Genomic DNA, 17541 nt, shown 5'->3' on the forward strand with positions numbered 1-17541 from the left:
AATAAAAGTAATCTGGATCTTTTCAAATTATGTAGAAATAGCGATCAGAAGCAAACAATGAATGGGTTACCTCTGAGAGAAAGCCATGCACAAGGGTGACAGGCACTCATACAATGGACACTCTTGAGCATCAGGACTGTAGCCAGCTTGCAGCAGCATTTTCAAGCATTCTTGATGTTCTCCATACACTGCTGAATAGACAGGGCTCACTTTACTTGCCCCTTTATCACATATTCGATCAGTGATCGGTATTAGAAATTCCAGCACACTGTTAAACATCAATATACATGCTTAAATGAACATTACATTCACACACAGCAGGAACAAAAGAAAAATATACTGTTCTTGCTTTCTGAATTGCTAATAATACAGGACTCTGAATAATAAAGTAACTAACACAATGCACATCAATATATTTGAATAAAATTGAAATGCCACAAATTAGAGAAAAATTTTAATGAACTGACTGTTTGAAAACACAGTGGAAACTGACTTCAGAACATGTTATTTTAAAACCATTTGAGGCTGGACCTTATCCTTATCAAGTATATCAACAGTTGCAATGAATATCAATGAGATTTTAAGTACGACACTGTAAATGTCAACCTGAAAAGCAAAACAAAATCAAACGCTCTACAAGAGCTTGCAAGTTACAAGAACTTTATAACTTTAGCAGTAGGTATACACACAATGTACTTTCACTTAAATTGGAAAGGAGAAATTACTCTAAAGCAAAATTTTAATTTGGCAGCAAAAATTTGAAAATACATTTTTCACAGAGTAGAAAGTACACAAAGTAAATGGGTACTGTGAAATCTCTAGACATGCTTGAGATAAAACTGGAAGTACTTTCTGGCACTTTAAAAAATATACTTAAATATAAGAAAAAAAGAGAGCAGGAGCTATTGTAGCAATTCAAATTCTAGTTTCTGATTTTCAGTTCCTTGGATTGCAATATTTATCACTTTGATATCATGCTTTAAAATATATTTAATGTATGGAAAGTGTTTAAAAGATGTATTTTAATAGCTCAATTAGACTGCGTGCACTTACTTGACTTTACCCATCTGGGCAGCAGCATGAATAGGTAACTGCCAATTATCTTCATTGCAATAAAGGTTTGCATCAGCCCCATGTGACAGCAACAGTTCAACACATTCCACATGGCCTTCCTGAGCAGCTATGAACAATGGTGTGGCCTTATCATAAGTCTGGCAATTAACATTACCACCTGCAAAATTAATTTTAAAAAGGTTATTTTATTTAAAGTTCAGTTCATAGTTCTTCATGGCACAGTGTATGCAGTCAAAATACTAAAGTGCAACTAATTACCTACTTACTAAAATACTTCATAATCCATTATAATTTTGTAATTTTTCGGCATTTAGGTAAAAGGAGCATATGCAAGTGTTCTATCTAAGTCAAATCAATTCATATGCATATAAATTCATTAATAATACATATGTCAGGCATTCAGGGGAAAATCGCCCTGATGAATGAAGCCATGCCAGCACAAATTGAGATACTATGGTAATTGGAGTTCAATCCTATCAGCCCCAAAACGTTGCTGCAAAAGTTGCTCTGGTCAATGCCGTAAGGCAAATTATCTTTAGATGCTTCAATGATCTTCTCTTCTATCATGTCAGAAGTGGAGAACTTCACCAATGACTGCAGTGTTCAGTTTTGGCACTGCTGGGTGGCGTGTTCTAGGCCCGGAGTGATTCGCTGCAGTAAGACCCGGGTCCTAATGCAAGATACAATCCGCTGTTTCGACTATCTAAACGACAGCCCATATGGACTGGAAGGGCAGGGTGTTGAGAGTCAAGCGAGGTTGGACCGCTCTGGGCGCCAAGTTGATTTGGAGGGATCGAGAACAGCTTTTATGGCAGTGAAGTCTAGGCCCGTGTTGTAGGCAGTGTGCTCTAGGCCCTGAGCGATTCACCACAGTGTGGCCCGGGTCCAAATGCAAGGTACAATTTGCTGTTCAGACAATTTAAACACCGGCCCAGGTAGACTGGAGGTTCCTCTCTCTGCAAAGTTAAGGCTGTGAAACTGCCTCCAGCCGCTGTGCTTGATGTCTGCAAACTTTGCGGCCACTTGCTCCACTAAAATGATGAACTGAATACTGAGGCTTTGGGCCTACTCAGGACTGCTCGGAGATTTGGATCCAAGGACTCAATTTGGTTCCGAATGCTATTGTTGTTGCTCACTTTTACTGTTTGCATGAGTTGCTTTTCTCTACCCTTCTCTGTGCACATTGGGAGTTGGTCTTTTTTTTAAATTGTATTCTTTCGGCTTCCTTGCTTAGCAAACAAATCTCAAGGTGTGTAATTTATATATTCCTTGATAATACATTTTCGTTGAATATTTTGATTTGGCAATGTAGAAATCGCTTCTCTTTCTTTGCTACTAGGCTAAATTTGTTAGGTTCCAAACTCTGGAAGTCCCTTCTCTATAGCAGAGTACGAACATTGCTCATCACCATCTTTTAAGAACCATTAGGGATGCATAATAAATAGATGTTGTAAACAAATATTGTTTAAATTATTACCTTTATACTTGCTAATGTTTGAGATCATTAACCAGTTTCTCTCACAATATATGCTGCCTACCCTGCTCATTTTTTCCCTATCATTTTCTGTTTTCAATTCGCCAGCACACTAAGCATTTAAATTTTGTATTACATTTTCTAGCAGGCTCTACAGTGAAAACAGCTGTGTTTCAGGAATGTCTGTACAAATATAATTTATTAACATGCAAAATCTTTGCCAATTTACTTATCAAGTGCAAATAGGTTAATAATAAAGGAAACAATCCATAGTATTTTACAGGCATTGACTCTAGATGATATAGATGTTTGTGAAAGTGCAATCTGTGCATAATTTAAAAGATAATGCAGTGGATTTCTGTGTTTCAATTTATGATTCTAATTGGTGTTTCTGTTTTTTTAAAAGCTTTTAGCAACATTTCACAATTAAAAGATCAGATGTAAAAAAAATGCACTAAATTTAAAACAATGTTTAAATTCATCTGAACAATCCAATTTTTCTTTTACAGGATGTTATAATAGGGACTATAATCAAGACAAATACCACCTGCTTCGAGTGAAGTGAAAACTACTGTTCCTCTGTGGTGCACAAGACAAACAATTCATGTGCTGTTTAAATGCCAAAGCACTTATTGGCATACTTTCTCTGTCTACATTGAATTTATTGCCATCAAACAATTTTTTGTTAAGATATTATCTACCCTATCAGTCTCTGCTAAATCCTGGTACCCAATATGTAGACCAATTAGATAAGCATGGGACTCAGCAATCTTACTGTATACACAATAGCTAGGTTAGCCAAGAATTATGATTTCCACCACAGCTTGAAGTGCAATATATATTCAAGGCTGTTTATAATGAGAGGGTTAAAAGTAGATTACTCAAATGGAGTTGTCAGTCCACTGTCTTCACAGGTATGTTAATCAGCAAGATAAGTAAAACAAAATAATAGTGATTCACAGGGTCCTTGAGGCCTTGAAGCAAGCAGATGTGAGACATTAAGGAATGAGAGGTGACAAGATCACTTGTTTTTCCTGAAGATTGTGAGACTGGTTCAGTTGACAATGCAAAATAATTAGTTTTGGAAGTGTAGCTGGCTGGAATGTATACATTAGGTGGTGATGAGATCTCTGGTAAGATGGCGATGCGCTTGCACGCAGGCGCTTCTCTGGATCCAACCAAAGGTGTAAATGTTCATCCATTGTACCTTTTTCACAATTGGAAAACACCGCTGCTTATCAAAAGCATTAAGTACTGCAAATCTACCCCACTAGCAAGTTGCCGGATAGCTGCAGAACTGAACTTGTTGTACACTGTGTTGCAGCCTGCTTCAGCTACCCAGGATAAAAGGCACTCTCAGTGGTGGTGCGCGATCCAACAGACAGTAAGGGTGATTGTCTTGGATATTTTTGTTGTGACTGTAGGACCCTGTTGGACATTAGTAATGCAGAATACTGCAAATTCAATTCAATGGTTCATTGGTGAGACCAAAGGTGGGAGAGCTACGTGGTCTCAGTTGTGGCATGGACCGGGCCTCATTCATGCCTCAGGATTGCCTTCTGCATTGGCTTAGAGACTGGCCCATCCTTTCGGAGCTGCTCTCCAGTGTTTGCTCAGTGGGAGACAAGTTAGATTGCATTCATCTGCATTTGCACTATGCGATATGAGAAACTAATGCAGGCTATTCTTGCAGAAACGTGGCTTGAGGACAATGTCCATGCACCATGACACCCAGGGACTAAGGCTTATTATTTTTTTTAATATTATATTTTGTAACTATGTTTTACTGCTATCATAATTATATTTGCTATATGTGCTGTGTGTGGCTTGATTAAATATTTTGAAACCTGGCTCCAGAGGATCACTGTTTCATTTGGCTGTATCCATCTGTATGGTTGAATGACAACTAAACTCAAACTTGAACTTGATTTGCAAGAAACACAGATTTTCTTGATTCTATAAGTGTGAGTAGTGAACAAAACTCATTTGGACTTCTCCTTGGACAGGAACTGTGATCAGTACCAAGGACTCTGAGATTCTCCAACCAATCATCATAAATGAGTCCCTGAAGAGCAGAAAGGCTTGAGACTTGTTCTTTCATTAATCATTCTACAGTGTATTTTAGACTTACTGTTTTGTATGTCTTATATAAGAATACAGTGTTAACAGCAAAATTTTTTAACAACGTAGAGGAACAGAGGAATCTTGGGGTCCACATCCATAAATTGCTTAAAGCTGCCGGGAGTATTGATAGGGTAGTTAAGAAGGCATACGGTGTGTTGGCCTTCATTAGTTGGAGGATTGAGTTCAAGAGCCACGCAGTAATGTTGGAGCAAACTTTAGTTAGACAATACTTTTAGTATTCAGTTCTAGCCACCTCATTATAGAAAGTATGTGGAAATGTCAGAGAAGGTTCAGAGGAGATTTACCAGAACGTTGCCTGAATTAAAGAGTATATCTAATGAGTATAGACTGAGGGAGCTAAGGCTTTTCTCTTTGGAGCGAACGAGGATGAAAGATGACTTGATAGAGGTGAACCAGATAAAAAGAGGCATATATGGAGTAGCCATCCAGAGATGTTTTCCCAGGGCAGAAATGGCTAATACAAGAGATCATAACTATAAGGTGCTTGGAGGAAAATATAGGGGGAATGTCAGAGTGGTAGGTGTGTGGAACCCACAGCCAGGGGTGGTGGTAAAGGCAGATACATTAGGGCCAGTTAGGAGAATTTTATATCGGTTCTTGGATGAAAGAAAAATGGAGGGCTATGTGGAAGGGAAGGATTAGATTAATTGTAGAGTAGGTTAAAGAGTTGGCACAACATCATGGACTGAAGGGCTTGTACTATGCTTTACTGTTCCACGTTCTTAGCATTCAGAAAGAATTCCTGGGAATTATCCCATTAATGGGATTGGTATCATATGGGGATCATTGTTGTAATTCGCCTACTGCCACAGTTGGTCTACAGTGGGCACAACCTCACTGGTTCTCCACTCTGCTTTGGAACCTAGACAACATCAAAATAAATGGCAGGATGCTATTTATTCATTACAGCTCAGCGTTCAGTACTATCATCCCCTCAGTATTAATTTCCAAACTTCTAAACCTAGGCCTCTATACCTCTCTCTACAACTGGATCCTTGCCTTTCTCATTGGGAGACCAAAGTCAGTACAGATATCTCCTCCTCGCTGACAATCAACACAGGCACACCTGAAGGATGTGTGCTTAGCCCACAGCTCTACTCTCTCTACACTTCTGAGTGTGTGGCTAGACACAGCCCAAACATAAAAGATTATGTCAACAATTACACCGCCTAGCATAGAGGAGTGAGATAGATTGGCTAATTGGATGGTGTTGCAGCAACAACCTTGCTCTCAATGTCAGTAAGACGAAGGAATTGATGTGGACTGCAGGAAGGGGAAACCAGAGAACACACGCCAATCCTCAGTGAGAGGTCAGCAGTGTAAAGTGTGATCAAATCACAAACAAGAGAGAATCTGCAGATGCTGTTAAACCAAGCAACACACACAAAATGCTGAGGAACTCAGCAGGCCAAAGGATGCAAAGGGTGAGCAGCTTCAAGTTCCACAGCTCAGAGGATCTAACCTGGTGCCAACCTATTTATACAATCACGAACAAGGCACACCCACAGTTAGACTTCATCGAGAGCTTGAGGTGATTTGGGATGTTAAAAAAGATGCTAGCAAACTTCTACAGATGTACCAGGGACAGCATTCTTCCTGGTTGAATCACTGCCTGCTATAGAAGTTCCAAAGAAAAGGATCAAAAGAGGCTGCAGAGGGTTGTAGACCCACAAACCTCTCCACTACTGAGGACAGCTTCAAAAGGTGGTGTCCCAACCGACTACAACCTCTGGCAATTCATTCCATATACTCACCATCCTTAGTATGGGAACACTTATCCTCAAATTCCCTTTAAATCTTTTCATTCTTACCTAAAACCTGTATGCCCTTCTTTTTTTTTAAACTTACCTCTGTAAGGTCATTCCTCAGCCTCCTTAGCTCCTGGAAAAACAGTCCCAGCCTATCTGATTCCTCCTCATAACTCAAGCCCTCCTATCCAAACAACATCCTCGTAAAACTTTTCTACACCCCAAGATACTGGCACAGAGTCTGTTCAGTTTAGAATATACTATGATGTCAGTTCAGTAAGAAACCAAACTTAGTAGCCAGAAGTGCTAAGCACAGCCCGATCATTTGAAAGACTACACAGGTAAATGGGATTGGTACAGTATGGGCACAGTGAATCAGAATGTTTGTTTCTTCGTTGTATGACTCAATGGCAGACTCATCAACACATTAAAATGGAAAGTGAAAATTTGTTTATTACTTTTTAAAATTAATAACTACTTTAATTAATTTACATGTATTGAATTTGTTTTTTAAGTATTACATTAATATTTAATTTCTTAATGTTTCCTAATGCCTCTGATGATCCAAAAATACCATTTGTAGTGGTAAAGGTCTTTAAACAGCAAGACACAGGTCTGTTCCAGCCCAATCTGGCCTAATATTATCTGAAAATGTCAGCAGCAATTCAAAGTGAGTGAAATATTCCAAAATATTTCAGCACTAGACAAATTCATGAAAAACAACTCACCAGCACCACTCTGAGGTAGCTCAAAAGAGAAACTATTACTGAAGCTACTTAAAACTATGCATCAAATCTCCTGACCTGAGAGAGAATTGCATCTCACAATTCCTTCAGATTTGTACCAAAATGCTAGGACATGTAAGCAGAAACACAAGATATACAGTCTATCTTGCTATCCTGAAGCATCTCAATATCGCACAGAAAAATCTGAGTGGCAAAGTGCCCAAGATGACCAATTCCCAGGTGGAAGGCAGTAATACAGAGAAGGAGAATAAAAAACATAATTGAGGAAGAGGTAAAGGGACATTTAGAAAATTAATATTGTGATTGAGAAATATATACTATACTTCATTAGGAGATTGAAGAGATTTGGTATGTGAACAAAAACATTCAAAGACTTTTATAGCTGTACCGTGGAGAGCATTCTGACAGGCTGCGTTACTGTCTGGTATTGGGGGCGGGGGGAGTACTGCACAGGACTGAAAGAAGCTGCAGAGGGTCGTAAGTTTAGTCTGCTCTATCTTGGGTACTAGCCTACAAAGTACCCAGGACATCTTCAAGGAGCAGTGTCTCAGAAAGGCAGCATCCATTATTTAAAACCCCCAGCACCCAAGGCATGCCCTTTTCTCACTGTTACCATCAGGTAGAAGGTACGGAAGCCTTGAAGGCACACACTCAGCGATTCAGGAATAGCTTCTTCCCCTCTGCCATCCGATTCCTAATGGACGTTGAACCCATAAACACCTCACTTTTTAATATATATTATTTTTTATTATTAATATATACTTTGTTTCTTCTGGATTATGTATTGCATTTAACTGCTGCTGCTGTTAACAAATTTCACTACACATGCCGATGATAATGAACCTGATTCTGTATGAATTTAGAAAGGGAAGTAATATTTGACCAATCTATTAGTGTTTATGAGTTTATATGAACTCAGCAGGCCAAAGGGTGTAAAGGGTGAGCAGCTTCAAGTTCTTGTATATCTACATCTCAGAGGATCTAACCATTGTAGGTTGGCCTACATTAAGCCAGTGGCAAAGACAGCACAGAATGCAATATGGAAAAAGGTCATTCACTTTGGTTGGAAGAATGAGAAAGAAAATAATTTCATAGAATGAAACCTCAAAACGTTGGGAGTATAATGAGAACTGCACTCAAGAAACAAAAGGTTAAGCAAGTATGGCCAATGCCGGCCTTGCAATGATGCAAAGCAAGTCATTAAGTTTTGATGTAACTTTAGAGAACACTGTCAAGACAGCAATTGGTGTATTGTACATGTTGGAGAAGATGCAGAGGTTCACTTGGTCAATGGGATTCAGAAATTCTCTTATGCATAAAGCAAACTTTCAACATAAATTTAAAAAATCCTTCCCAAATTCTCCTTATGAGTAGACCAAGGTGTTCTCCCATACTTGTCTTTGGTTTTCCTCACAGTGGCACTAAATCATTGCATTAAAAACATCCAATGAACAGATAGCTTGGAATATGATAGAGCAGATTGTGGAGTGGGGGTGAAAGTAAATGATGTTAGAAATTCATGCAAAGTCACAAATAGAAGGGTTGTGTGTGGAGGAATAATCTTCGGAGGTGTGTCTATTTCAATGAAAGGAGTATTGTGGAGAAGGCTGATGAGCTGAGGGCGTGGATTTACACATGGAATTATGACATTATAGCCATTAGTGAAACTTGGCTACAGGAGGGGCAGGACTGGCAGGAGGGGCCAGTTGAGCCATTAGTTTCAACTTGATCATGGATAAAGATAGATCCAGTCCTCGGGTTCAGGTTCTAAACTGGAAAAAGGCCAAATTTAAAGAAATGAGAAAGGATCTAAAAAGCGTGAATTGGGACAGGTTGTTCTCTGGCAAGGATGTGATTGGTAAGTGGGAGGCCTTCAAAGGAGAAATTTTGAGAGTACAGAGTTTGTATGTTCCTGTCAGAATTAAAAGCAAAGTGAAGAGGAATAAGGAACCTTGGTTCTCAAGGGATATTGGAACTCTGATAACGAAAAAGATTGAGATGTATGACATGTATAGGACAGGGAGCAAATAAGGTGCTTGAGGAGTATAAAAAGCGCAAAAAATACTAAAGAAATAAATCAGGAGGACTAAAAGAAGACATGAGGTTGCTTTGGCAGTCAAGGTGAAGGATAATCCAAAGAGCTTCGACAGGTATATCAAGAGCAAAAGGATAGTAAGGGATAAAATTGGTCCTCTTGAAGATCAGAGTGGTCGGCTATGTATGGAACCAAAAGAAATGGGGGAGATCTTAAATAGTTTTTTTGCGTCTGTATTTACTAAGGAAACTGGCATGGAGTCAATGGAAATAAGGCAAACAAGTAGTGAGGTCATGGAACTATACAGATTGAGGAGGAGGAGGTGCTTGCTATCTTGAGGCAAATCAGAATAGATAGATCCCCAGGACCTGACAGGGCATTCCCTCAGACCTTGAAGGAGACTAGTGTTGAAATTGCAGGGGCCCTGGCAGATGAACTTAAAATGTCAGTATCTACGGGTGAGGTGCCGGAAGATTGGAGGATAGCTCATGTTGTTCCATTGTTTAAAAAAGGCTCTAAAAGTAATCCAGGAAATTATAGGCCGGTAAATTTGACGTCGGTAGTCGGTAAATTATTGGAAGAAGTACTAAGAGATAGGATCTACAAGTATTTGGATAGATAGGGACTTATTAGGGAGAGTCAACATGACTTTGTGCGTGGTAGGTCATGTATAACGAATCTATTAGAGTTTTTCGAGGAGGTTACCAAGAAAGTGGATGAAGGGAAGGCAGTGGATATTGTCTACATGGACTTCAGTAAGGCCTCTGACAAGGTCCCGCATGGGAGGTTAGTTAGGAAGATTCAGTCGCTAGGTATACATGGAGAGGTAGTAAATTGGATTAGACATTGGCTCAATGGAAGAAGCCAGAGAGTGGTAGTGGAGGATTGCTTCTCTGAGTGGAGGCCTGTGACTAGTGGTGTGTCACAGGGATCAGTGCTGGGTCCATTGTTATTTGTCATCTATATCAATGATCTGGATGATAATGTGGTAAATTGGATCAGCAAATTTGCTGATGATACAAAGGTTGGAGGTGTAGTGGACAGTGAGGAAGGTTTTCAAAGCTTGCAGAGGGATTTGGACCAGCTGGAAAAACGGACTGAAAAACGGCAGATGGAGTTTAATACAGACAAGTGTGAGGTATTGCACTTTCGAAGGACAAACCAAGGTAGAACATACAAGGTAAATGGAGGGACACTGAGGAGTGCAGTAGAACAGAGGGATCTGGGAATACAGATACAAAATTCCCTAAAAGTGGCGTCACAGGTAGATGGGGTCGTAAAGAAAGCTTTTGGTACATTGGCCTTTATAAATCAAAGTATTGGGTATAAGAGTTGGAATGTTATGGTGAGGTTGTATAAGGCATTGGTGAGGCCGAATCTCGAGTATTGCGTACAGTTTTGGTCACCAAATTACAGGAAGGATATTAATGAGGCTGAAAGAGTGCAGAGAAGGTTTACAAGGATGTTGCCAGGACTTGAGAAACTCAGTTACAGAGAAAGGTTGAATAGGTTAGGACTTCATTCCCTGGAGCATAGAAGAATGAGGGGAGATTTGATAGAGGTATATAAAATTATGATGGGTATAGATACAGTGAATGCAAGCAGGCTTTTTCCACTGAGGCTGGGGGAGACAAAAGCGGAGGACATGGGTTAAGGGTGAAGGGGGAAAAGTTTAAAGGGAACATTAGGGGGGGCTTCTTCACACAGAGTGGTGGGAGCGTGGAATGAGCTGCCAGATGAAGTGGTAAATGCGGGCTCACTTTTAACATTTAAGAAAAACTTGGACAGGTACATGGTTGAGAGGTGTATGGAGGGATATGGTTCAAGTGCAGGTCAATGGGACTAGGCAGAAAAATGCTTCAGTACAGCCAAGGAGGGCCAAATGGTCTGTTTTTGAGCTCTAATGTTCTATGGTTCTATGAAATAATGAGAGAAGCTGGATGAAACATGTTGATAATGGGAGGTCACCACGAAAAAAAAATTAAGAAAACATCAGTAATAATGAAGAAATAAAAAATATCATGGAAAGTTTAACTTGCAGGCTTGATCACAGGTGGTGAGGATGAGGGACATGGCAGTCAGGTTCACTGATCATTAGCAAATTGTTACCATAGATTAAAAAACCCAGCTTATTGTTTTGTAACACCAAAACATAAAACTAATTGCAAAAAAAAAAGATGGGAGCCCAGGAGAATGTGTCTTAGTTCGTTTTTACATTAAGCAAGGCTTGCACCTATAAAGTGATAGTGTAATGACCCCCAATGCATTATGTAAACAACAAAGAATGCTTAAACAACATATTTACAGTATTATTCAAATATTATTGAAATATTAAATACACAACACTCCTCCCAACTTAGCTGTAAACTCCAACTCAATATAGAATGCACCTCTCTCTCTCTCATGAATTTAATCACTGTGGAGGATTTCTTACTCATGTGGGATAATGCCTTTCCTGACAAAGCAGATCATTCTGCTTGGCAAGTGAGATTTGTGGCTGTGAAACAGTCTCTCATTCTGGGGCCTCCTGCATGGAGATTGGAGGATTTGACTCTGGGACTGCAGAAAGTACGCTTGTAGTTCTGATAGCTCTGGCCACCTTTGTTCTCTAACAATTGATTCTGCTCTCCACAACTGATCAATGTGTCGTCTCCAGATGATGTCAAATGCAAGCTTCACTGTGTTGGAGAGTGGTCTTCTTCTGTCCTTAAATCTTTCCAAGTACCCACTTTTGATCACCTCTGTAGTCCCTCACCAGGACTGTTTGTCAGGAGTGAAACAATGAACCTCCTTTTTTGAGGAGTCTTCAATTTGTCTCAGCTGTTTGTCCTGCATACTCCTGCTGAGACTGGGTTTGAGGAGATCCAAGCGTGACCGCAAGGGATGACCGAGGAACAGCATAGCTGGTGAGTTATTGGTTGTGGAGGGTACTGCATTGAGATATACAACAAAGAAATTGGCAAGCTTCTGATTCAGTGTTAGTGTAGTGCGTTCTGCTGACATTGCTCACAGTGTGCTTAGACTGTGGACGAAACTTTCTGTAAGTCATTTGTAGCTGGGCAGTACAGTACAGAAGCAATATGTCTTATTCCATTCATTTTCAGGACTGACTGAAACTATTCCGCAACAAATTGTAGTCCATTGACACTGACTAAGTGTTCTGGAACACCAGTCCTTGAGAAAAAGCTTCTCAATAGACTAACAGTGTGTGAGGCTGTCGTGAAGGCTACCGGGAACATTTCTAGCCACTTTGTAGCTGCATCCTCTACTAACATGTGCCATGGTCCGGAAAAATCTCCATGAATCCTCTGCCAGGGCAATGCAGGCTATTCCCAGGGATGAAGAGGCAATCTTCCTGGCACCTCCTTGACGTGAATGGCGAGCTGCTCAATCTGCTGATCTATCCCAGGCCACCAGATAAAGCTTCGAGCCAACACTTTCATTTTGACAACACTGATGACTGGCACGTAGCTCCTCCAACACTTTAGCTCTCAGCTTGGACGATATAACAACTCTCAATCCCCAAATAAGGCAACTTCGGTCAAGAGAAAGATCATTCCGGTGCTGGTAAAAATGCGAGAAACTGCAGTTTCTGCTACACCTTCCAACCATTTTGGGTGGACATGTAGACCTGAGACAGTGTAGGTTTTTTATGGTTTCCCTTTGGATCACCTCTGCCATAATAGAAATAGATCTGCACGAGTGAAAATACGTCAAAAGTACTATCTTCTTTTGTAAATTTTTCAGTTAGTTCCTTTCTCAAAAGTAAATGGGACAATCCATCAGCATTTCCATGATCAGTCGTCCTCTTGAATTCGTCCTTGTGATTGTGTCCTCCAAGAAACGGAGCCCATGTCTGCATTTGTGCTGCTGTTGATAGTGGAACATCCTTTGGTGGATTGAAAATGGACACAAGTGGTTGATGATCAATAATGAGGGTAAACTCTCCCATAAGTACTGGTTGAAACATTTTGCACTCCAAACCAGATCAAGGCCTCAATGTCAATCTGTGTGTAATTTTTCTCTGCAGCAGTAGGTAAGGGAACATGATGCAAAGGATATGGAATGTTCACTTCCAGCACTCATAACATGACGTGACTGCATCAATCCCCATAAGGCAAGAAGACACAAGCCAGCTTCACTGGACAATGTGGCTCATAATATCTGAGTACAGATACAAATCATCATTTCCTTTGCATTTCTGAAAACCACCTCACATTGCTTTGACAATTGCCATTTCTTCCTGCCCTGTAGTAATAAGCTCAAGGGAAAAAGCACCATAACCAGTTTTGGCAGGAACCTGTTATAGTAATTAACAAATTCTAAAAAGGCCCACAACTATGACATATCCTTTGGTCTTGGGGCATCCACCACTGCTTGAATTTTCTAAGCACACTTGCGTCGTCCTCGTGAGTCAATGGTGTGACCACAGTAAGTGATGCTCAGTTTATAGAATTCACATTTGTTACATCGTGCTCTAAGCCTGTAATTGTCTAATCTTTTTAACACCGATTGAGATTTTGGAGATACCCTTGTCATCCTCACCAGTAACAATAATGCCATCCAGGTAACACTGAGTGCTTGGACAGCTTTACAACACCTGGTCCATAGCTTTCTGCCAGAGTACAGTTGCAGATGCACATGCTACTCCAAAAATAAGCCTGTAACAGCGATAAAGTGCTTTGAGAGTGCTTATGCTGAGAAACACTTCTTCCATCCTCAACTATGTCCCCTTTGCTCAAGTGTTTTCTTCCAGAAAGGTTTGCCTCTATCCTTGCCAGAGGGTATTGATCTATATTGATCTATTGACCTTAAAATCACCAGAGATGCTGACAGAACCATTCTTCTTGGCTAATGGGACTACTGTCATTGCCCATGGGCTCCACACAGCTTTCGAAAGAACTCCTTCAACCCCCATGCAATGTAGCTCACTGGCTACTTTATCACGGACGGTATAAGGACTTTGTAAAACTTGGGTGCAGCACTTCCATTTAACACTGTTTTACCCTTAACGTATCCGAGATTTCCAGTCCCATCCTTGAACACTGCTGCAGCATCACCCAATAACTTTCTTTGTTCACCTTTCAGCTGACTCTTTTGCAGGGAATGTGACGTGCAAATGTTAGGTAGGCAGGTAAGTCAAGGCTCCACACTGCTGGCCCTCCAGCTTTTACCACATACAAGCTCAATGTGGCTTGTTGGTAGTTGTATTTTACTGTTATGAATGTCATTTTCACAGAAGTTATCTTTTCTCCAGTATAGCCTCAGTTCAGTATCTTTGAAATGTCATTCAAACTCATTTTGTACAATGAGTCGAAACAGTCGAACTAGTCTAATTTCATTTTAATTAATTTGCCGTTCACTTCTGGTGTAAGTCATATTGCTTATCAGTTGTTAGTTTTCACATTTTAAACCTCAAAGCTACCCAGCCCAGTGTCACTCTCATCACTATTAGGTTTTTCATCAACAGGTAGGTAGTCATCTTGGGTTTGTTTTAAAAATACCATCTCACCACTGTTATATTTTGTAATTTCCAAACATAAAACTAATTGCAAGAAAAATACAGGAGCCCAGGAGAATGTGTCTTAATTTGTTTTTACTTTAAGTGAGACATGGACATATGACATGGCAGCGCATTGGAGCATGCCATTTACGTACTTTTACATATAACCCGCAATACATTATGTAAATAACAAAGAATGCTTAACAAGCAATATATTTAGAATGTTACTCAAATATTACTGAAATATTAAATACACAACACCCAGTTCCATGTTTATGTAGAGTGCATTAAACTGGTTGTGTTCAATTCTCTCCCCCAACTCAAGAGAGGCAATGGTGGGGGGTCTACTAAAATGATAATTGCTCAACTGAAACAAAATATCAGCTGAATTTTAACATTTTCCTACATTGTGTTGTGAAAACAAATGAAGGGCACAACCAGACTCTGAGACAAACAAGAAAGGATTTGATTTGTATTACTGTTCATAATACTATTCATAACAATATTACTAATACTATTAGTAGTATTCATACCTTTGCCCAATGAAGCAGTGGAGGCTACCTCAGTAAATATATTTAAGACAAGGATGAATAGATTTTTGCATAGTAGGGAAACTAAGGGTTATAGGGAAAAGGCAAGTGGGTGGAGATGAGTCCATGGCCAGATCAGCCGTGATCTTTTTGAAAGGCGGAACAGGCTCGTGGGCCAGATGGCCTACTCCTGCTCCTGTTTCTTATGTTCTTATTATGTTCTACGAGTAGAATCAAAATGGAACACAAGTATTGGTATCATATAATTTCACAGGTACAGAGGAAATGTTAATTTGTGCTCAACTGCAAGTTTTCATTTAAACCTCAGGCTACATCCACACTACACCGGATAATTTTGAAAACGCTGGTTTCGAGTAAAAATGACAGGCGTCCACACCAAGCATTTTTCAAAATATCTCCGTCCACGTTAGAACGGATATTTGGGTGAATCTCCTCCTACTGGGCACACACAGGACACACAGAAAACAAGCGAAGAGGAAACGGTATACTTGGTGTGCGTTTGTCCAGTTACAGACTACAAAAACTTTAAAGGAATTAATGTTGGCTCTCGCACAGGAGGACTTAAAACTAAAAAACAACAAATACTGGAGCGTATGGAGGCAACCAACAAGGAGTTCACGGACAGAATGACCCGGCTGACGACCAACATTGAAAAACTGACCAACTCTGTTGCATTAATAAAGCACCTTGTTAAATGTATACAATATGTCTGCATCAGTGTTATCTTGTATTTCCAAACAATATTACTTAGGCTGTTACACATCTATAGTCAGAGAAGTACTTGCATAAATAGGTAAACCACCTTCATACAAGCAAGGACAGAAAACAGGGCAAAGTGAGTATACTTATCTATTCAGTAAGCTACGGGTCAAGGTATTTGGTGAGTACATTTCTAACTCTTCTGGATTCAGTCTCATTGCCATCTGTTCTGAAATTGTTAGGTTGTGTGGGAGGTTGCGTTCAAGAAAACAATGAAATGCAGCGCTGCCGCCATCTGTTTCAGCACGTCATGACAGCGTTTTTAAATAGTCAAAAAAATAGTCACTTTACAATTTAACTCTCACACCGTTCACACCGACTGTGCGTTATAACAGCCACCCGGCAGTGCTTGCGCAATACCAAGCAGAAGTAGAAAAAGCATTGTTGTTGTGGTGCTGTCATGACAGCGTTTTTAAATCTCTCCGTTTACCCCATCTACACTATAACGCGCAACAATCATTTTCAAATTTACACACTCTGGAGAGTGTTTTAGAAAAGCTCCATTTTCGGGGGATGAAAACGCCGTTTCAATGTGGACGGAGGGTCAAAACGAAGAGAAAAAGCTTTGTTTTCAAAATTATCCGGCGTAGAGTGGACATAGCCTCAGAAGAACATTGGAGTGTATTTTTCCATTACCTTATACCCCTTTGTATGCAAAGTTACAAATTCAACAGATTTACAGCACAAAGAACTGAAAGCACCTTTAGATTATGTCATGGTCCAAGTGAGAAAACATAAGTTCACATCACATGTAAGGACTGGTGCTGATACTGTAACTGCCATACTGACCAACAGCTAATCCAAACAACACTTCAGAAAATAAATATATTTGTGTTGCACTTGATGAAGATAAATATCTTAAAGCACTTCGAATAATTAATTCTTTTTGGAGCTTAATAACTGCCCTACATAGGAAGACAAATGGCTTTGGCACTCCTGAAGTAACATCACTACATTCATGCAAGGTTTCAAATCTGACAAGACAATGCTTATACAACAGCAACCCTCACTACAATCAAGCACTGTTCAGAGAAACGAAACATCATGCTAAATTATTACTTCAAGTTCAAGGGCAGGGTCATTTTACATTGGCAATGCAGTTAATTTTCAAATATTAGGATGCAATAATCTTAACAAAATTAACCCTGTTCAGTAAAATGGTTATAAAACAGCTTATTTCTAATATCAAGAATTTCTCACTTATTTCTAATGCAATATTTAAAAATTTTGAACGATTACCATGTTGTACAAGGATTCGTAAACTTTCCAGCTTCCCATACTGTGCAGCAAGAAACAATGGTGTAATTCCATAGTCATCCATAGATTCTTTATCAGCCCCTTTTTCAAGTAAGAACTGCAATACTTCTAAGTGTCCCTACAAAATATAATAAATATACTGTAAACATATTATTCTTAAATTATTGCTCTGATCAGTCCAATATAATATGAAATACTATAACCAGAATCCTGTTTCATGAGATAGAGATTGTATATATATATATATAT

General features: G+C 39.6%; 1 protein-coding gene across 5 annotated transcripts in view; it reads right to left on the reverse strand.

The window, feature by feature from the left end:
* The window catches only part of asb3 (ankyrin repeat and SOCS box containing 3), a 72027-nt gene that overhangs the window by 33410 nt on the left and 21076 nt on the right, over window positions 1-17541 (reverse strand). For all 5 annotated transcript variants that reach the window (XM_072265194.1, XM_072265195.1, XM_072265193.1 and 2 more), the window contains exons 5-7: window positions 17275-17410; window positions 1054-1231; window positions 71-268 (exon numbers count right to left, since the gene is read on the reverse strand). In XM_072265194.1, coding sequence (XP_072121295.1) covers window positions 71-268; window positions 1054-1231; window positions 17275-17410 — 512 coding nt within the window. The remainder of the gene's footprint in view (window positions 1-70; window positions 269-1053; window positions 1232-17274; window positions 17411-17541) is intronic.

Source organism: Mobula birostris, chromosome 8, assembly GCF_030028105.1.
Source record: "Mobula birostris isolate sMobBir1 chromosome 8, sMobBir1.hap1, whole genome shotgun sequence".
NCBI lineage: Eukaryota > Metazoa > Chordata > Chondrichthyes > Myliobatiformes > Myliobatidae > Mobula > Mobula birostris.